Source organism: Chenopodium quinoa, unplaced genomic scaffold, assembly GCF_001683475.1.
Source record: "Chenopodium quinoa cultivar QQ74 unplaced genomic scaffold, ASM168347v1, whole genome shotgun sequence".
Taxonomy (NCBI): Eukaryota; Viridiplantae; Streptophyta; class Magnoliopsida; order Caryophyllales; family Amaranthaceae; genus Chenopodium; species Chenopodium quinoa.
In genome coordinates this window covers 1,678,478-1,701,817 of record NW_018743373.1, presented here as the reverse complement: position 1 = coordinate 1,701,817, position 23,340 = coordinate 1,678,478, and the positions used below count along the sequence as shown (strand labels likewise).

General features: G+C 36.4%; 1 protein-coding gene across 1 annotated transcript; it reads left to right on the top strand.

Annotated features, from left to right (window-relative positions):
* Positions 1 to 15,331: 15,331 nt before the first annotated feature.
* On the top strand, positions 15,332 to 16,567 carry LOC110738179. The gene is made up of 2 exons (XM_021918553.1): positions 15,332 to 15,800; positions 16,209 to 16,567. The coding sequence occupies exons 1-2, from the start codon at positions 15,332 to 15,334 to the stop codon at positions 16,565 to 16,567; spliced, it is 828 nt and encodes a 275-aa protein (XP_021774245.1).
* The last annotated feature ends 6,773 nt before the right edge of the window (positions 16,568 to 23,340 follow it).

Here is a 23,340-nt window from a genome sequence, read left to right as displayed (position 1 = left end):
ATGGACAATCAAATTGCACAACTTTCATCTACCCTACAATCCCGTCAGCAGGGAGCTCTACCGTCACAACCTATCCATCCTACAGATCATGCTAATGCAATCACTCTAAGGAGTGGTTCACATTAAGATGGACCTCCTATGCCACAGGAAGATGGACCAGTTTCTAATCTAGATTCCTCTATACCAAACGGTAATCCTGCTAGCCCTGCAGGGGTACAAAAAGATACTAACCCTACTAATGTTTCTGTGCAGGGTAAATTGCAGGATAAGGGAGGAGTTGTGCAGAGCCCAGTTATCAAGCTTCCATTCCCTAATAGACAACTGAAGAGTAAGCTTGATAAACAATTCGGTAAGTTTTTAGAGGTTGTGAAAAACCTGCAGATAACAGTCCCCTTCACTGATTTAATCACTCAAGTACCTGCTTATGCTAAATTCATGAAAGACATTCTGACTAGGAAAAGGGCCTTTAATGAAGTAGAAAATGTAGCTTTCACAGAGGAGTGTAGCGCTTATTTGCAAAATAAATCACCTCCTAAATTAAAGGATCCCGGTAGTTTTTCTATCCCTTGTCACATTGGGAATGTTTTTATTGATAAAGCTTTATGTGATCTGGGTGCTAGTGTCAGTGTCATGCCATCATCTATATGTTCTAAATTAAATATGGGGGAATTAAAAATTACTAATATAACTTTGCAAATGGCAGATCGTTCGGTAAAATACCCTTTAGGTATTTTAGAGGACGTACCTGTCAGAGTTGGTAAATTTTTTATTCCTGTCGATTTTGTTGTTTTAGATATGGCAGAGGACACACAAATACCCATTATATTAGGTAGGCCTTTCCTCCACAATGCAGGAGCTATTATTGATGTGAAAAATGGTAAACTGACCCTTTCTGTAGGTGACGATAATGTTACCTTTAATTTAGGGAAGGTTTTGAAAGGGCCTATGTTGGAGGAAAATTGTTGTTATATTGATACAATTGATATAATGGACAATATTTGTGTTGATAGCTTGCCACAGGTTTTTGCGAAGGATCCCTTGGAGGAAGTTCTCTGCGGGAATTTATCTAGCGATAATGCAAGCATTTGGGGTAATGAGGTACTAAGTACTGAAAAAGCTCTTTCCTTAGAAGAGTTAAGACCCAAGGAGACAATGAAGGTAGTAAATTTAGTTCAGGAATCAAAACCTGCAGAGGTCAAGAAACCTGAGCTAAAACCTCTCCCTTCTCATTTAAAATATGTTTTTCTAGATGAGCAGAAACTACACCCCGTGATCATCAGTACTGCACTCACTGACCTACAATCTTCCCAACTTCTAGGGGTCCTCAAAACCCATAAGAAGGCTATAGGGTACAATATTGATGATCTCAAGGGTATTAGCCCTGATTTTTGCATGCACATGATTCATCTAGAGGAAAATTATAAGCCCTGCATTCAACCCCAACGAATATTAAATCCAAACATGCAGGAAGTAGTCAAGAAAGAGGTGATGAAATTACTCGATGCAGGTATCATCTATCCTATTTCTGACTCAAAGTGGGTAAGTCCTGTGCAGGTAGTACCGAAGAAAGGTGGGATGATTGTGATAACTAATGATAAAAATGAATTAATTCCCACTAGAACTGTAACAGGATGGCGTATGTGCATAGACTATCGTAGACTTAATATCGCCACTAAAAAGGATCATTTCCCTCTCCCCTTTATTGATCAAATGCTTGAGAGGTTAGCTAATCACAAATTCTTTTGCTATTTGGACGGGTATTCGGGTTTTTTCCAAATTCCGATTCACCCTGAAGATCAGGAAAAGACCACCTTTACATGCCCTTATGGCACTTTTGCATATCGTAGAATGCCCTTTGGTTTATGCAATGCACCTGCTACCTTTCAACGTTGCATGATGAGCATTTTTTCTGATTTCATAGAGTCTATTATGGAGGTCTTTATGGATGATTTTAGCGTATATGGTTCTACATTTGATTCATGCTTAATTAATCTCGCTAAAATTTTGAAAAGATGTGAGGAGTGCAACTTAGTACTTAATTAGGAGAAATGTCACTTTATGGTGACAGAGGGAGTAGTCCTTGGTCATATTATATCTGATAAGGGCATACAAGTAGACAAAGCTAAAATATCAGTGATTGAGCAATTACCTCCCCCAGTCAATGTCAAGGGAGTTAGAAGCTTCTTGGGTCATGCGGGGTTTTATCGCCGCTTTATCAAAGATTTTTCAAAAATTGCTAAACCACTGACACAGCTTTTGCTCAAGGATGCCCCATTTATTTTTACTGACGAGTGTCTTGAGGCGTTTCACAGGATTAAGCAAGCTTTGATATCGGCACCCATCATATGTGCTCCCGATTGGAACCTCCCTTTCGAGATCATGTGTGACGCAAGTGACTTTGCACTAAGAGTCGTGCTCGGACAGAGGAAGGATAAGGTTTTTCATGCTATTTATTATGCTAGCAAAACCTTAGATGAAGCCCAAGTCAACTATGCCACCACAGAAAAGGAGTTTCTTGCTGTTATTTATGCTTTAGAAAAATTTAGATCATATCTAGTTGGTTCTAAAGTTATTGTTTTTACTGATCAGGCAGCATTGAAATACTTGATAGCCAAGGCGGAATCAAAGCCAAGGCTACTCCGTTGGGTTCTCTTGCTCCAAGATTTCAACATTGAAATAAAAGATAAAAAGGGAGCAGAGAACGTAGTGGCAGACCACTTGTCACGTATCAGGTATGATGAGGGTAAGGATTCTTTACCTATAGATGATTCTTTCCTTGATGATAACCTGTATGCAGTTGTAGAGCATCACCCTTGGTACGCCGATTTTGCTAATTATCTAGTGGGTGGTACTCTACCTCCTGACTTGTCCTACCAATAGAAAAAGAAATTCCTTTATGATGTTAAACATTATTTTTGGGATGACCCTTTTTTGTTTCGTGAGTATGCAGATGGATGATTTCGCAGGTGTGTTCCTGAATGGGAGGTTCACGGCTTCCTTACCAGTTGTCATACTTCATCCTATGGTGGACATCATGGCCCCACTAAAACGGTGGCCAAGATTAATGAGTTAGGCTTCTTTTGGCCTAATATGTTTAAAGATGCTAACACTTTTGTGCAGGCTTGTGACTCTTGCCAGAGGACTGGCAACATTTCGCGGAGGCATGAGATGCCCCAAACTGGGATCCTAGAAGTTGAGATATTCGATCTTTGGGGTATCGATTATATGGGGTCGTTCCCATCTTCCAATGGGAATTGTTACATACTTGTAGCCGTCGATTATGTGTCCAAGTGGGTTGAAGCCATAGCTTCACCAACGAATGATTCCAAGGTAGTCATTAAGTTCTTCAAGAAGATCATATTTCCCAGGTTTGGTGTTCCACGAGCTATTATTAGTGATGGGGGTACCCACTTCCATGAAAGACAATTGGATAACCTCCTCAAGAAGTATGGCGTATATCACAGAACAGGGCTTAGTTACCACCCTCAAACTAGTGGTCAAGTTGAGGTCTCTAATAGGGAAATCAAGGCGATCCTAGAAAAAGTAGTAGCCAAGTCAAGAAAAGATTGGAGCATGAAGCTTGATGACACACTTTGGGCATACCGGACAACATTTAAAACACCGATCGGTACTTCACCTTATAGATTGGTTTATGGTAAGGCATGTCATCTTCCCGTAGAATTGGAGTACAAAGCTTTTTGGGCAATCAAAGAGCTTAATATGGATTCTAAGGCCGCGGGTAAGAAGAGACTCCTTCAACTCAATGAGCTGGATGAGTTTAGATTGTCGGCATATGATAGTGCGCGGATCTACAAGGAGAAGACCAAGAAGTGGCACGACAAGAGGATCCTACCAAGAGAGTTTGCACCGGGCGATAAGGTTCTTCTCTTTAATTCTAGATTGAAGATTTTCCCAGGAAAGTTGAAGACTAGATGGTCCGGTCCCTTCACTGTCACAAAGGTAAACAAATTTGGTTCGGTAGAGTTGGTGAATGACATAGGTGAAGAATTCAAGGTGAATGGCCAAAGGTTGAAAGTGTATCATGAAGGTGCTACCATCAGAGATGTGGAGGAGACTCTCCTAACTCCACTTCCAACATGAGTTTCAAGGTGGTGAGAAGGTCGTGCGGGACCTAGATAAACCAGCGCTTTGCAGGAGGCAACCCGTATTTCATGCTTTATAGGCTAGTTTTCCTTTTCCTTAATTTTCCTTATTTTTTTATTTTTTATTTTTTTTAGAGAGGCGAGGAGAGTGATATTTCACCAGTTTCCCCGGCAACGGCGCCAAATTTTGACAGGGTAAAGTCGTATCCCCTAATCAAAAATAATTACCTAAATCACTAACTGCAGTAAATAGGGAAGTAGCTAGGGTCAAACTCCACAGGGAAACAAGTCTTTTTAATTCTAATTAATTGTTATAATCTAAATTATCTAAGTCACCAATATTTTAAATATGAATTCTATACTACGAAGGATGAGTTTAGGGAGAAAAGAATCAATAATAAGGAAACCTAGGGTCACAGGTTCACCAATAATTAATATTTTGGGATAGAACGAAGCAATTAATAATTAACAATGCATCAATAACATGATTAACAGGCTCTCGCAATTTATTAACCAACATGGATCTAACAGGCTCTCGCAATTTATTAGACCTAAGTTCCTATTAAAAATAGCCTTTAATATTAAATTAACATCTGCTCGATTCATCAATTCAATATTGCTAAACATTCACAATCAAATTACATCTGCTCGATTCATAATCTAATTGCAAAGAATTAAAACAATTCAATAGGAAATTATCATGCAATATCAACAATCAATAATTACAAACTATCCCTTCATATTAATTATGGATCCCCATAAACCCTAGAATTAAACTACTCACTAATCATCATAATTAAACCAAGCAAATAAGTAAATAAGAACATGATCAAGAAAGCAATTAAAAATAACTGAAATTAAAAAAGGAAGAAATTGTACCAAACTAAATCTGGAATTAATGAAGGAATTAAGAACAAGAGTTAGAGAGAATTTAAGAGAGAGAAAAATACTAATTAGAGAGAGAAAGTCTAAGAGAAAGATGATCCGTAATTCCTCCGTACAAAACGAATATATACTTCTCCTAAAACAAGAATTAACTAAACTTAATCAGGTTCTAGAAAAACACGCGCCCGATCGGGCGAAGGGGGCACCCGGTCGGGCCCGCCTTTTTCTCATTGCCCAGCCTAAAGTGCCGCGCCCGATCGAGCTAGCAGCTCACCCGATCGGGCGTGCCTTTCCTTGATAGCACTCCCATGCGCATCCGCCCGATTGGGCGATTGCTTGCCCGATCGGGCCCGGTCTTTATCTTCAAGGTTTTGGACTTCGATTGGGCTAGATTTCTCGGCCCAATCCATATTTCCTCTCGGGCCTCGAATACATGGTCCAATTTCCTCGTGATCCAAATAACCGAGCCCTTAATCACCGGCTCGATGGCTCAAACCGGCCTTGGGCTCCATAAGTGGTCGTGTTCTTCCAATGCTTGTAGTTGCTTCATAAAAATCCCGGGAAAAATGCTCCAAAGGTGCAATTCCCTGCAAAACTCAACCAAAACTACGAAAACACTAGAAAACACATATTAGTAATAAAAGTGGCCCGAAAGAGCCAAAAACACTACTAATTATGACCAAGGGACGGGGGTAAAACACTATATAAAATAGACATATCAGAAAGCATGATGAGTGATTTATTATATGGCATTTTATAATATGTGATGTTATATATTGCTATATAGACTAGTATGGCCCATAGATTCTAAATACGATCTGCGCATCGTTTCGTATTTTTGTAATATAAATGTGGTCTGCGTACCGTTAAGTATTTTTGCAATTTATTTTATTTTATTTAAGTAGTAGATAGAATAAAATAGTATTACAGGTTGCAGTTAATCCAAGAATCCATGGAGTGGAGGCCCAAAGGAGCAAGATGGATGAGATCCATGAAGGTTCAAGTGGGAGTTTTTGCTTTATTAGTTTTCTTAGGATTAAGGGGCCATACTATGTCATGTTTTTTTATTTACGCATTAGTAGATTATGCATGTTAGATTTTATTTATGTTGTTTGATGATGCGCTAGAGTTCACTAAATAATCACAACATAATGAATCTAGGTCCCAGTAATATTGAGGTAGCTTTTCAAATCAAAAACCCGATGAAACCTTCGATATTTATGATGGGTCATGCCAAAGCAGGGTGTCATATTATATCTTAGGGGAGTGGGGGTAAAACAAATTTTACACTTTTGATTGGTTATACTCAACAAGGTTACCTAAAGAGTTTAGAACCTTGAAGCTAAGGGTAATAATTAAACATGTGATGGATAATTATTCAACCAAGAATTACAAAGAGTTGTAATCAGTATAGAGTTTACTCACCTTGAAAATGTAATAGTTGATGGTAGGGCCAAAGTCCGGTCAATTATTGCACAAATAAAGGATCTTAGAATCATTATATTCAATAGGGATCAATGAAATTGAATGAATGTTTTAAAGTTACCAGTTTTATAATCGCTTATGGTACTTTAAAAGTTTATTAAACATAATTATTGAACTTTGCTTTGTTTGTTTTTGTTTGTAGATGAATAACTTATACGACAACACAATTTTACCAATGAAACTTAACTTAAGGCTAAATCTCAGAAACTTCAGGGAATGGGAAAATGAGTTGAGAAAAGTTCTCACAAGCCATGGGCTTGAATCTCGTTTATATATTCCTGTTGAGAGCAAGTATACAAAAAAGTATGAAGCTGAAAGGAATGCTGAAATTGTTTCAGCTGCAGAGAAAATCAGAGGACTCATTTTAGAATCTATTCCAATTTGTTGGAAAAGAAGATTAAGGCACTATGAGCTAACCATCTTGTACAAATGTCTTCGTGCTATCTCTCGAGGTGGCATTGGGGCATTAGGAAGTGGAGGCAACAATGATCATAATGTAAGAGAGGTCGTTAACTCGATCCCTCAGATTTACTATTCCTGGACTGACAGTGTCAGGTATGAGGCTTACAATGTTCATTGTAAGATAATGGCTAAAAGACTCATGCCTGGTCAGTCAGTAAGGGCCCATGTCAGGGAACTGATTGAAATGTTCAATCAAATGGATGTCCTTGGGAAACCGATCGATGATGACTCTGCTCATGATATTATCTTGTTCTCATTCACTCCATGATGGTTTTGACATTGTCAAGTTCACTCATAATGACGAGGGATCGTCGGTGACATTGATCAATCTTTTTCTTAACCATGCTAAGGAGTTCCTGAAAAGGAGAGGAAGCGAATGCTTCTTTTGCGGTAGTTGGCCATGCCATACACCAAGGTGTCCCCACTATACACCAGTGAAAACAGAAGGTAAAGAGTTACTTGATGTTTTCGTTGTAGAAATTAATCTTACTTCATCTTCCACTTGGGTATTTGATACCGGCTGTGGTGCTCATATCGTTAATAACGTGCAGGGCTTGAAAGATGGTAAGAAGTTAGCAAAAGGGGAAGTGACGCTTCGAGTAGGAAATGGAGCAAAAGTTGCTGCACTTGCTATTGGAAGTTATCATTTAAAACTTCCCTCGGGACTTGTTTTGGTGTTTAATAACTGTTATTATGTACCAACAATTACTAAAAACATTATTTCAGTTCCTGTTTTAGATTCTGAAGGATTTTCATTTGAAATAAGAGACAAATGTTGTTTTATTTCGAAAGAAAATATGTTATATGCTAACGCCAAATTAATTAATGGTTTGTATGTATTAGAATATACAACCCATGTCTACAATATTGATCATAAAAGGCAGAAAACAAATGGTTCAAACCCAACTTACCTATGGCATTGTAGGCTTGGTCACATCAACCAAAAGCGCATCCAGAAATTACACAAGGATGGACTTCTTTCTTCATTTGATTATGAATCATTTGAAAATTGTGAGTCATGCTTGCTTGGGAAATTGACTAAGTCACCCATCACGGGTATAGGTGAAAGAGCTAGTGACCTTTTGGGACTCATACATACGGATGTGTGTGGACCAATGAGTTCAAAAGCAAGGGGTGGGTTTCACTACTTAATTACTTTTACTGATGATTTAAGTAGATATGGTTATGTCTACTTAATGAAGAACAAATCGGAATCCTTTGAAAAGTTCAAAGAATTCCAGAATGAGGTACAAAATCAACTTGGGAAAACAATTAAAGCATTATGATCTGATCGTTGTGGTGAATATTTAACCCAAGAATTTGATAAACATCTGATTCATTGTGGAATAACTTCACAGTTAACTCCTCCAGGAACGCCACAGTTGAATGGTGTGTCAGAAAGGAGGAACAGGACTTCACTTGATATGGTGAGGTCCATGATGAGCTTTACTGATCTTCACATATCATTTTGGAGATATGCATTAGAAGCAGCTGCCAGAGTACTAAACAGAAGCCCGTCCAAAGCAGTTGAGAAGACACCATATGAGATATGGACTGGAAAGGTTCCAAAGTTGTCTTATCTCAAGATTTGGGGATGTGAAGCCTATGTAAAACGTTTACAAGGTGATAAACTACCACCTAAATCAGACAAGTGTTTCTTTGTGGGATATCCAAAAGAAACAAAAGGGATTTGTAGGGAATAAATTTCAAGCGTTAACTCCTAGCTTGAACCCCACTGTGATCATACACTAAAGTACGGTGGCGTCCAAAAGGGAAGAAGATAGAGCAAAAGAGTCGCCAACAAGTTTTAGGAACTTGTAAACCGTTCATAGGATGAAGGTTACACCCCTTAACGATCCAAGAGATCGTCAACTCCATAAGGTCTTGAACCAAATAAGGGTTTGGGGATGAAGGTACAAATCCAACCTAAAAGAGATTGAACCTGCCCTAATAATAGGCCTCTACTTTATTCTGATCGTATTCATGTGCGCTTTCTGACTAACGTGCAATCAATAGGATTAACCCTAAACCTGTTTATCTATGTTGGTTGAATATTAAATGCACAAATAAAACTATTATTGGCGATCACTTGAAATTATAATCATATTAACCCTAACAAGATTATTAATTATCTTATTAAGCGTGATTACAAGTACTAATTCCCTTTAAACATGCATAAAGACGTGATCAAGCAATAACAATAAATATAATATAATCAAGCAACATAATAATAAAGATCATAATAATCATGATTAATAATCATAATAATAATAAAATAATCATCATAAATCATAACAATTAAAATCATAATCATGTTCATGTTAATATTAAAGCATAATAATAATAGCAAGATCCTAGGCATGATACTAACAAGATTAATAACAAACCCTAGCATGTCACTAAGCAATAAAAATCAAATCTTTAACCCTAACATGATACTAACAATCATAAATATCAGGAAGAACATAGGAAGCATCGCAGGAATCATAATAAGCATATTTGATATTATAACCTTTTCCCTAAACATGATACTAGGAATATCATAATAACAATATAAACATGATTTCTACATCATAATATCAATTAAAACCATTAAAGTACTTACTTTGATGCCTCGTACCTTTTTCTAATAACAAAATACACACGTTAGTAACTTCAAGGGAAATAATAATCAAAACAATTAAATTAAATAATTGAAATAGAGATTTGGGACCAAACCCTCAGAAATTAAACCTTTCACTTCTAGGGCGAAAGAAACTTTGAATATGGCTAGGTGTTTCTAGATCTTGCGAATGCGGAATTTTGTATATAAAAAGAGTATTTAGAAAAAGAGAGAGGAAAAGAATTGATGAATGAAGGATTAGGAGAGAATTAGAGAATTAATGATTGCCAATGAAAACTGATTGTAGGTGAATGAAAACGGAGTTTTTAATACGTTATTTATAGAGAAATCAGCCAAAAAAGATAAAATTAACAAAACGGAGTCTGGCGCACGCAAAACGAGGTTGGCGCCAGACATTGGCCATTGGCGCCAGGCGCCAACTACGTCAGCGCCAGGCGCCAATGCCTGGCGTTAGGCGCCAATCTTGTTTTTGACGCGTTTTCTAAAATCTGATAAATTTTGCCGTACAGGAGGATAAAATCGTATCTTTTCCTCAAAAATGCTCTTTGATTTTAATTAAAACTCTGAAAAGTCAACAAAAGTCAGCTTATCAATGCTAATTAAATTAGGAATGAAAAGAACCTTCTAGAAGAATCTAGAAGACTAAAACCATTCCTAATTGCATTAGGAATGATAAATCATATTAGGCCCTCCCCTAGATCATTGGGCCGCACATAAGGCTCAAACCGGGCCCAGTTTAGTAAATTGGCCATAACTTCCTCAATATTCATCGGAATTGGGCTTATAATATATCGTTGGAAAGCTCTTGTCAAGCCCCATCCAACTACACTACTATTAGACCCATATTATGGACAAACAAAACTGGATTGGCTGTTTTATAAAATAAGTTTTCAAAAACAAAGAGAAGAGAAAAGAAATTAAAACTTTCCGCAACACTAGACTTTCCACACTTTCACTTTATTCGATTATGATTCGACGTGAAAGGTACTCATCACTGGGTTTGGTTTTGGGGAGACACAAATGGGTTTCTACAGTATTACTTCTACAATCGCGAAGATAACAAAGTGTTTGTTGCTCGCGATGGTGTCTTTCTAGAAAAGGAATTTCTGTCTAGAAAGCCAAGTGGGAGTAAAGTATTACTTCTACAATCTTCAAGGAGTTGGAGAGAATATTTCTATTGTTGCTCCTACCCCACGTAGGTCTGCCAGAATCAGAAACAAACAGTTTGTTGAGGTTCTGATAACTGAGGATTCTGAAATCTTCTTATTGGAGAATGAAGAACCTACAACCTACAAGCAAGCTTTGGCGAGCCCCAACTCAGATAAATGGCTTGAGGCCATGAAGTCCGAAATGGAATCAATGTCTGAAAATGAAGTGTGGACCCTAGTTGACTTGCCTGATGGGGTAAAACCTATTGGTTGCAAATGGGTTTACAAAATCAAAACAGACAAGGATGGAAATGCCTATATCCATAAAGCAAGACTGGTTGCGAAAGGATACAGACAAATTCATGGTATTGACTATGATGAAACCTTTTCCCCAGTAGCCATGCTTAAGTCCATTCGGATTCTTCTAGCGATTGCTGCATTTTTCGATTACGAAATTTGTCAGATGGATGTCAAAACCGCCTTCTTGAATGGGTTCTTGGCGGAGGAAGTGTACATGACACAACCTGAGGGTTTTGAAGATCCAGAAAATCCTAGTAAGGTATGCAAACTTCAGAAATCCATTTATGGATTGAAGCAAGCATCCAGGAGTTGGAATCTTCGTTTTGATGAGGCAATCAAACAGTTTGATTTTATCAAAAGTGAAGAGGAACCTTGTGTATACAAGAAGTCTAGTGGGAACAGCATAGTTTTCCTAGTCTTGTATGTAGATGACATACTGCTTATGGGAAATGACATACCAATGCTTGAGTCAGTCAAGGAATGGTTGAAGAGTTGTTTTTCCATGAAGGACTTGGGCAACGCCGAGTACATTTTGGGAATCAAGATCCATCGAGACAGGTCTCGAAGGATGATTGGACTAAGTCAAGAGACTTATATTGATAAGGTTCTTGACAGGTTTGAGATGACAAACTCTAAGAGAGGATTTCTCCCCATGTCTCATGGCATTACGCTCAGTAAATCTCAATGTCCGGTTATGCCGGATGAGATGAGACGTATGGCTATCACTCTTTATGCTTTTGCAATAGGATCGATAATGTATGCCATGATTTGTACGAGGCCGGATGTTGCATTTGCTCTAAGCATGTGTAGCAGGTTTCAGGCAAATCCAGGTGATGCACAGTGGACAGCTGCCAAGAACATCCTTAAGTACTTGAGAAGAACGAAAGGAATGTTTCTAGTTTATGGTGCCAAAGATGAGTTGGTTGTAAAAGGTTATACGGATGCAAGTTTCCAAACAGACATGGATGACTTTAGATCACAGTCTGGGTACATTTTCTGTCTGAATGGAGGAGCAGTGAGCTAGAAGAGTTCGAAGCAAAGCACTGTCGCAGACTCTACAATAGAATCAGAATATTTGGCTGCAGTTGAAGCAGCTAAAGAAGCAGTTTGGATAAATAAATTCCTAACTGAGTTGGATATCGTACCAAGTGCTCAAAAGGGAATCGAATTGTATTGTGACAACAATGGCACCGTTGCTCAATCAAAGGAGCCTAGGTCACACTTCAAATCCAAACATGTTGAGAGGAAGTATCACCTCATTCGAGAAATCGTTAACAGAGGAAATGTGAAGATGTGCAAAGTTCATACGAATGAGAATATCGCTGATCCACTTACTAAACCCCTTCCACTACCTAAGCATGAGAAACATGCTAATGAAGCTGGATTGAAGAAAAATGATGTAATTAGAAGTTGTATTTATTTTTGGAGAAAAATAAGTTACATATGTAATACACTCATTTGCAGAATTATGTTTAATCAGAAATTTTATTATTTCTCTTATTTAATGATGGTTTTCAATATTAAATAAAATGTCCACAATAATTATGGATTGATGGGCTCATCAGGTTGATGACCTGGTGAATGAAACCCCACAGGTGAACAAAATCCATATATTATTTAAGTTCCTAGTTCAGAATCATTAAATTGGACATAAATGATTTCTAATAATGGACTAGCATGTAAGATTGATTGGATAGCGCAGTTTCATAGGCTATAGGAGCATAGTGAGGCTCGGTCAATCACATGGATATGCATGAATGATGCATGATCGAACTATAGACCTACTTTGAAGTTCAAGTATAGAGCTTCCGGATATATTAGTGGATTCCTTTTACATGAGTGGAACATTGATTTCATTCAGTGGATGTTATGGCTGTGGTACACTCAAACGTCTGCCCGTAACTGGAGATTATAAAGGATGTTTCCCGGTTATTTCAGAAATTAAGTGGGAGCTTTGGTTGCCACAATATTGGATTGAGTCTACCTATTTATTAGTAATGTGTCTTGGCCCCTTGAGGAGGGAGAATTCAGAAAAAATGCATGGTCGCGCTCAAATGAATTACATAGTAATCATTTGTTCTTTGAATCTCACTCAGTTTTTAAGAAAAGATTTGTAGACTAATATGATCACGACATGAGATGCAATCATATTGTCAAATCGACACACATTGACTTAAGGAATTTGAATATTGCGCACTTGTCTCAGACAAGTGGGAGATTGAAGGAGTTGTGTCTTCGTTAAGTGCAATTACTAGATATATCAAGAATCACTATTATGGAGATAATAAGTTCATTCTCTTGGGGCGTCATCATTTGTTGCTAGACTATGAGAGATGATCTTTGGGATAGTAAAATAGTCCAAATCCCGCTAGAATGGATCCTATGAGGTCACACACAAAGGTATTGGGTTAAGCAAGTAAGAGGCCCATTAATGGGCCTTATGAGCATTTAACTAATTATGAATAGGATTGGGCTAGTGTAGTTTGATTGTGATTAGGAATTGGGCTTGGATCATGGACTCTTATTTATGGATGTGATCAATAAATAAGATCCATGCCTAGGGTTGCAAATATACAGGAGTCACAATTAACTTACAGTGAATTGTGAATCAAGGCAACAAAATCCCAAAACCCTCATCTCTCTCTCTCTCTCTCATGGCACCCGTCTCCCCCTTTTGGACTTGCGGTCGGCCACCCCTGGTGGTGTTCTCGGTGGTTCGTGACTAGTTCGTTGCTCATACTTCTCCGTAGAAAGTCGATTGAAGAGTTCGATCGCGACTAACTAGCATTAGTGGAGGTCTTAATCCGTGCCCACTACTAGAAAACTGCTGTTTTTCGACGGAAAAAATCCCTCGAAAACACGTTGTTTTCCGTCGGAAAACCTGTTTCCGTCGGAAACTGTCGTCGGAGAACCCTTCGTAGGAAAATCAGCCTTTTCCGTCGGAAACACTTTTCCGACGAAAATTCCGACGGAATCCTTTCGTCGAAAGGTATTTTTGGGCACTAGAAAAGTCCGTCGGAAAGTTCCGACGAACACAAATCCGTCGGAAAATTCCGACGGAATTTCCGTCGAAAACTAATTAAAAGAAATTAAAAAAAAAAACAAGCCACGCCACCAGGGGCGCGGCGCATCACCACCTCAGAACACCACCAACCCTAAGCCCAAACCGCCACTCCCTAAACTAACCAAGATCCATCCACCACCACCACCAAACTCTAACCCAGACCCACCCAAATCACCCACTTATCATCATCAAACCCTAACCCAGATTCACCAACCACCACCACCTTACCCTAACCCAGATTCACCAACCACCAACCACCGCACCCTAACCCAGATTCACCAACCACCGCCACCGCAACCGCACCCTAACCCAGATCTTCCCAAACCCTAAACTCACCTAACCCAAACCCGCTAAACCCAAACCCAGATCAACCAAAATCCTAACCCACACCCTAACCGAACCCACACCCAATCCGACCCACCTAAAACCATCATCATGAACGACTAAACCAAACACCACAACACAAAAATTTAATAAAAAATTCAAAACATTAAAACGTACCTTAAAAATCGAATTAGCTTCAAATTTAACCTCGGACTTGGTTTACAAAGGTCAAATTCGACCATGAAAATTCTAGATCTAGCATTTTCATGGTCGAATTTGACCTTAAAACCATTAAAGTTATATAAGAACTCACCATTTTCATCTTTTACCCACCATAGAAAAAATCAGAGAGGAGAAGAAGACTAGGGGGTGTGAGAAGAGAGCGTGAGGAGAGAAAGGAGAGGAGAGAGAAAGAGAAGGCGTGAGATGAGAAGAGAAGAGAAGGGCGTGAGATGAGAAGAAAACTGAGAAGAGAAGAGGGAAGAGGAGAGAGGAGAGGAGGCGGTGAGAGAGGAGAGAGAAATGAGAAATGAAAGGGAGAGGGAATCTGATTTAATTAGGGTTTTGTGTGGTTTTTTTTTTTAATTCATAAATACGTCGGAAAGGGTTTAAATTCCGTCGGAAATTTCTGACGGATGTTCGATGGAAATAAAATCCGTCGGAAATTTTGCACTTTCCGACGGATTTTCATGTCCGTCGGAACCATTCCGTCGGAATTTGACTATTTTCTAGTAGTGGCCTGTGGACCAAGTAGAGGAATCACGTTTGAGGTTCTTTGTCTCCCTTGTTTTTGCTCGATTACTAGTGGAATCATGCTTCAAAGGTATTATTCTTACTCTTTATGTGTTATGCATGAGATCCTTGGTTAGGTGCTATATGAATATGATTCATGATTATTTCCACTGCGTAGTACCTATATTTCCCTACAAACACCACCATGCAACAACAACAAGAAGATGTTCCACGTCAGAGAAAACGAAGGGAAGTTATACCACGTAATCGTGAAGCAACACATGATCAGTTGGTTGTTGACTATTTCAGCGAACAACCATTGTATGGTGATGATAAGTTTCGACGTAGGTTTCGCATGCGGAAACCTCTATTTATGAAGATAGTGAACCAACTAAGTGAAACTGATCGATTTTTCCAGCAACATCCAGATGCTAGTATGCGTTTGGGTGCTTCTCCAATACAAAAGTGCACAGCGGCTATAAGGATGTTAGCATATGGTTGCGCAGCTGATCAAGTTGACGAGTACCTCAAGCTTAGGGAAACTACAGCTAGACATTGTATCACACACTTCGTTGACGGAGTGATTCGTGAATTCTCAGCTGAATACTTGAGGAAACCAACCCCTGAAGATATGAATCGCCTTCTAATAGAAGGAGATGAAAGAGGTTTTCCTGGTATGTTGGGAAGTATCGACTGCATGCATTGGGAGTGGAAAAATTGTCCGGCGGGGTGGAAAGGGATGTATCAAGGGCGATAAAAAACGACGACGGTTATCTTAGAAGCTATTGCATCTTGTGGTTTGTGGATATGGCATGCCTTTTTTGGAACACCTGGATCCTGCAACGATATAAATGTCCTTCAACGTTCATCCGTCTTTGACGACATTTTAAATGGTCGTGCTCCACAAATTCAGTTCACCGTCAATGGAAATACTTACAATCAGGGGTATTATCTCACAAATGGGATCTATCCAAATTGGGCAACATTTATAGATGCAATAACTGCACCGCAAACCCCTAAATAACGATTGTTTACTACCAAACAAGAGAGTATTAGAAAAGATGTAGAACGTGCATTTGTAGTGTTGCAAGCTCGATTTGCCATTATAAGACGTCCTGCTTTGGCATGGAGTGTCGAAATGTTGTGGAAAATTGTTATGGCGTGTATTATCATGCACAATATGATCGTGGAAGATGAGCGCGAAAGTTATCTTAACTATTGGGATCCTAATGAGTTTGCTACTGAACAACTAGAGTATTTAGCAGGAACTTCAAACCGAAGAGCAACGACTTTCACCGTAACCCCGCGCTACCAAAATCCCAATCTTACCACATTAATGGCAACACCAAAAAATCTCCACGATAAACAAAATCATATGTCACTTAAACAAGATTTGGTAGAACATTTGTGGGCAAAATTTGGGCATACTAGTAATCGTTAAGGAAAAAGGAGGATATTTACTTATTTGTCTTTAATTTCTTGTATTTGTTGTACTTTAGTGTATCAATTAGTGTTTTTATTCCTAATTCCGTGTGTTATTGTATCAAAATATTGGTAAAGTATGGTAATTTTTATTATGTATGCTAATTATGGAATACTAATTATTATTATTATTATTATTAATGTTGTTGTTATTATTATTATTAGATCTTATCAATAACAAATAATGAATAATAATATGGTGGGGCCATATTTATTGTATAAAATATATCAAGAGGATACCCTTTGATGTGGGAAAAATAAATGGAAGAGGATGAAAGAGAGAAAAGAGATAGTGGAAAATGAGGTGGATGAAAGAGAGTGTGAGGTGTCAAAATAGGGTAAGGAGAGAGAATGAATGAGAGGATAAAACCATCCTCTCCAATATTCATGCTCTTAGAAAAAGTGCAAACATAAAATTACAAACATAAAATTACAAAACCTATATCCCCTTTTATATCTAAAAAATCATTTGTTAAACACAACTTTTATTTTATAGTTATACGCCTATCAGTGGCGATTCAAGTATGGGTTCAGTGGGTTCAGCTGAACCCATACTAGACTCGAAAGAAAACGAATTGGTTTTTTTACAAAAGAAAATTGTAATAAATATTAAGCTTTGCGCATATATTGAGTATACAAATGTGCGTTGTAGTGGTGAAAGCCTTACCTTTTATGACAAAGGCCAAGTGTTCGAGACCCATCTCCCTTTTTTTCCTCCTTTTTTTGGGTTTTAACCTTTTCCCCAATTCCCAATTGTACTTGATTTGTTTATACTTTTCCCCTAATTCCCAATTATACTTGATGCTAGAGATTATTCGGTGCCACTGATGGGTTATGCCAAACTTTGCAAATTGCAAAGGGAGCAAGACATTGTCAATGCAATGTCATTTTTCACTATGAATACGGAACAATTTCAAACGATAAAGGATTATGGTTGAGAATATTTCATCGAGTTTAATTGTAATTTATTTAAATTTGTTTTGTTTTTGTTGTTGGTGTAATTGACATGTATTGTGCACACCTGAATTAGCAAAAGCAATTTTATTTTTATTTTTTTGAATTATAATATTTGATATCCTTGTATTTATTTGGAGAGTCCGAACCCATAACGAGCAATTCTTGGAATCGCCACTGACGCCTATACTATACTATATAAATCCTTAATTTGTGATAAAATGTACATATAGTAGTAAAATTTCAAAAACAAAATTGTAATTAACTTAAATATATATTTATATTAAATTGAAATAAAGTATTAGCTAGCTGAGGTATTTGAAAAAAAAAATAATAAGTGATGTTTTGAAGTAATTTCTATAACATCTATTATATGAACAAATTTATTTTTACTTTTATGGCAAAATCTAATAATACTCCATTTAAAAGATAATTAAAAAAGAGTTGAAATAATTATTTAGGTAAATGTATACAGAAAAATTATGAACACCAAATGAAAAAGAATATATATTTGTCATAAAGATAATATAAAAGATTTGGAATGATATTATTATAGAATCAAATATTAAAAAAAAAAATTAAAAAGGGAAGGGGATTTTAGAGGGGAAAAACAGCATTAGGATGTGACACATGTCACTCCCAGTGTCTGTTTTAGTGTTGAGTTATTGTTTGATTGATTGATTACCATAAAGTAAACATGGGCACGGGCCGTGCCGGCACGCGGGCGGCACGGGCTCGGCACGGTCGCCGGCTCGGCACGGCGGCCCACCAGTGGGCCGTGCCGTGAACACTTTTTGGAAATCGGCACGGGCACGACACGTAGCACGGTGGCCGGCACGTGGGTCGACACTCTGGCACGACCCGCCGGCACAGCACGAGGCACGGCCGGGCACGGCACGGCACGAGCCCGCCATATAATAAAATAATTTAATTATTTTGTATTATTAAATTATCGTACCGGCTACCGTCATATAATAAAATAAGTTATTCTTCAATTTTTTTGTTTTCGGATTATCGCACTCGTATTTTTTTTTTATTATATGCATTGTTGTTTTTTGCTAAATTAATAAAATTGTTTTTATTTGTTTATATAAACTTAAACATAATTATTAATTAGATAAATAATTTATATAACCTAAATTAAAATAAAGTTGTTCAAAAAATGTAAACAAATTATATTAACATTAACATAAACATAAATTAAACACATATATTAAGTTGTACTAAAAAATATATATATATCGTTTAATTCATTTTTTTCATTTATTTAAAAAAAATAAAATTAAAAAGGGTGGCACGATTTTGCCCACGGCCCGGCACGGCCCGCAGCGGCACGGCACGACCCGTTGCCCATGTTTACCACTAACCAAAAACTGTGAGTGTTTGGCAATGTAATGGTTAGGGTAGCTTTTAGTGGTGGAGGTAATATTTATGAAAAGTTAGTAATATTAACGGATTTGCCAATTCCAGTCATTTGAAAAAAAAAATTGCAAATTGCAACCAAAAAGTTCTCATAAATTGTAAACTGCAGCGTGATTCAACTTTTTCATCGGGTTACATGTCAAAAAACAAAAATCGTTAAGGTTTTAGAGGCCATTTTAGCCTTTATGAATCCGAATTGAGCTCGGAATTAGCAAAAAATAACGTAAGTGCGGAAACCTTAACTGAATATTTTTTGACACATAAATCGATGAAAAGTTGAATCATACGACAATTTATAAGAACTTTTAGGCTACAATTTGCAATTTTTTTAATGGCTGCAATTTTCAAAATACTAACTTTAAATGGCTGCAATTTGCAAATTTTCCAATATTAGCTTTTAAAGTTAGAAGTAGCTTTTGAGATAGTTGTTGAAAACTTAATCTATAATTTAAAAAAAAATATTAAATTTTGTATGTAACAGCTAATCAACGCTATTTTACCGAACACTTATACCTAAATTATTTATCTTTACAGCTAATAGCTTGTTGACAGCTAACAACTACCTTCACAGCCATATTTTGCCGAGCACGCCCCAAGTTTTGTGTCAAGCCTGTCAACCGTCTATGTTTAGTTATGGTGTGACCCGTGAGAGTGTATGACCATATTTTAAGGTTTTAAAAAAAGGTAAAATTGACAGGAATAATCCGAACTATTCACTATCTTCTCATTTTAATCTATACTAATCTTTAACTTAGAATAAACCAAAGTAGAGGGGGTAGTTTCTCATATTAGTCTGAGCAGCTTAATAACCCGCTAGACAGGTTAAATAACTTGTGTAGGACCCTTTTTTTTTAAAAAAAATTGCATTTACTCCTCCTCTACCGTTCATTTTTGTAACCATTTACTTCTTCAAAATCACCATCTTCGATTTCATATATTTGGTTCCTCCTTCCAAAATTAAACCATGCATGTCTGCTAGTACAAACTCATTCAGCCACTCATCTATCTCAAATTTCTCAACTCATTCATCAAAATTATGGCTTAATGTGTATTGTCAAAACGAGGTTCTAGCAAAGCATAGGTATTCAAAAATGGAGGAGTACATATTGGGAATCTGGGAAGCATATTTATAGACGTGGGAAGTTCCCAACAAATGTTTTTTTTTTCAGTTTTAATTATTTTGTTACATAAATTTAAATCTAAGGATGTGTGTGTTTGTGTTTTATTGAATTGTATTGTATGTTATTTTATTAGTCTGAAAATTGCAATTATTTCAAATGGGAGGAAGAGGTTATGCGAGATAAATTGAGGGAAAAACAAAAAAAATCGTTGATGAGCTTGTAATTGAACTTATGGTAAGGGAGAAATCATTATAAGAAGCTGAAGTGAAAGAACAAAAAATTTGAGCAAGAATTGGTGGAACTTAAAGCTACAGCTTCTGCACATGCGGGGGGGGGGGGGGGGAGAATGTTCGCCTCGTCTCGCCTCTACCCTCCAATAACATGAATTGCAATTGAATTTTAATAGAATACTAGAAGCAACAAAATACATAAGTGTAATCAAGTAGTGGAAAAAATGGAAATTTACAAAATTTAAAGACGAACTGTCATACATGCGAAATTGTTCTTTGATGAAGGCACGTTCATGGAGGAAACCCCAAGCTTCAGAAAAGGCATGAAAATGGTACTCTGTACTATAATTCCAGTGGTGAGATGAGTTAGGAAGAGAAATTGGGATTAAAAAAAATAAAAGTGGGGCCCACATATTTAATTTAACTTGTTTAGTACTCCGTAGGTTGCTAACTTACTTAAACTAATATGAGCAACTACCCCTATACTTTGGTTTATTCTAAGTTAAAGAATAGTTTGGATTAAAATGAGAAGATAATCAATAGCTTGAATTATTTTTGTTAATTTTTCCTTAATTGTGTACCTCTTGAAACTTTCAAGTGCAACGTATACTATGAAATTTGTAAAAAAACTTATAAGTAGTATATAATTACAGAGTCAATTCATCACCACATCCCTCCAAATCCCAAAAACTCAAATCTCATGTATTTGATTTTTTTTATACAAACCAATATCTACCCAAGTACCCATCCCACTACTTTATATATTTACTAGGTTAATCTCATGCGATGCAAGGTTTAAGTAATTACAAACTTACTGTATGTGTCCAAAATAAATATTTTAAGCAAAACATAATAAATCGTGATCGATCCCTTTAGCTTGATTGATTAAACTAAAAAATATTCTAATTAACTTTGTAGTTATAATTTTGTAAAATAATGTTAGCATTCGTTTTTTACTTATTATAGAAAATTTGAAGAATTAATAAAGAGGGAAAAATAATCTAAACTGTACTATCACTTATAAATTGTGTAATTAGCCATTTTAGTCATGAAAGCTTTTAGAAAAATGTATAGTTAATCTATAATTTTCAAGTATTAGCTTTAATTTGAAAAGGAAGAGAGAGAGAGAGAGAATGATATCACAAATAGTTTAGGAGGGAAAATTTTTTATAAGAAGGTGACACATGTACAATGGTGATATGATGTCAGGCGGTTATTACTTTAAGGCCATTTTGGTTGAAGGGGTTTGGATGGAAAAGAAAAGAAAGGAAAGAGTTTTAATCATATTCCCATATTTGGTTGAATAAATGACATGAGAATTCAAAGGAAAGGAAGGGAAGTGAAAGGAAAATTCCTTTACAAATTTTTAGCTTTCCTTTCCTCCCAAATTTGAAGGAATTCGATTAGAAAGTGAAAAATAAAAATTATACATTATAAATTTTCTTTCTCTTCCCTTTCTTTCCTTTCATTGACCAAATGTTGGAAGATAAAACCACCTTCTTTTTCCTTCTCTTCCTTTACTAATTTTGAACCAAACAAAGCCTTAGTACTAGTTATAGGAGATAGATTTAAATTTTATTTTAAAAAAATAAAATAAAATCAATAACTACCTATCCCACTATTTGTTTTTCAAGGGACTGCAATAACTAATAACATTTCACCCCCTTTGTTGTTGTTGTTGTTGTTGTTGTTGTAAACACTACTAATATTTCACTTTGTGTTATTTTATTTTGCTGAATAAAATTTATTTATACTAAATTGAGATTTTTTTTTACTTTTTTTGTAAGGTGAGGTGATCAAGGACTACAAAAATTAATGGTCAAAGTTTTCTATTAATTAGGGTGGCTAATGCACGCGATGTGCACGTCATAGCTAGCCATTTTTGAAGAGCCTTTTTAGTTGTTGACTGCATTAATGAGGGAAAATATGTAAACACGTATTTTAGGAATATAAATGTCTATATACTATGTAAATAGTTTTTTTTTTTTTTTTTTTTGTTTTTTTTTTGGAAAAAAAACCCTTATAGTACATACTAATGAAAGTAAACATGTAAATACACATTTTGAATGATATAATCGACAACACATTATTTATAAGAGTAATAAGCTTGCATGTTGTACATATTAATAAGTGTAAACATACAAGGAAAATTTAATTCTAATAATCCAACCTTTGTGTGGTCTTATTTTATTACTCCGACTTTTCGATTATCCTACAATAATCTAAGATTTGGGGGATGTTTTATTTTATTAGGTTAAGCAGGTCCATTAACCCACAATAATAAGTCACCTGCCATGTGTTCATTTTCATTTGTCCAAAAATTACTTTTGATTTAAAAAAACAAAATTTAAAAAGAAATTTTTTTTTTTTCATTTCCTCTTTATCTTCTTCCTCCCTTCCACATCGGTGGCCATTTTAGCCCATTAGGTTCCGAATTGAACTCGGAATTAGCAAAAAAATAACTTGAGTGTCTCATTTTTACAATTTCCCACAAATAGATACAATTTTGTTACGCAAAATGAGATAATTTAGATTTTGAGCTCAATTCGGATCCTTAAGATTCGGATCCTTAAGGGATCCTTAAGGGATAAATATCCCTTAAAACCTATTATAGACTTTTACTTATTATAGACTTTTTCATCGTTATTTTTTTTATAATTTTGAGCTCAATTCGGATCCTTAAGATTCGGATCCTTAAGGGATAAATATCCCTTAAAACCTTAACCCGAATTTTTTTCAATATGTAAACCGATGAAAAAGTTAAATCAGGCTACAATTTACAATTTATACGAACTTTTTGACTGCAATTTGCAATTTTTTTAAATGACTGCAATTTTCAAAATACGAACTTTAAATGGGCTGCAATTTGCAAAGTTTCCGAAACATTTCGCTCAAAAAATAAAAAAAAGTAGAGACCCTAGAGAGTAGATGGTCAAACCTGAATTTCTAATCGGAGTACATTTATACTTGCACTTGCCTGAAATTGAAAAAAAAAAAAAAAAGCA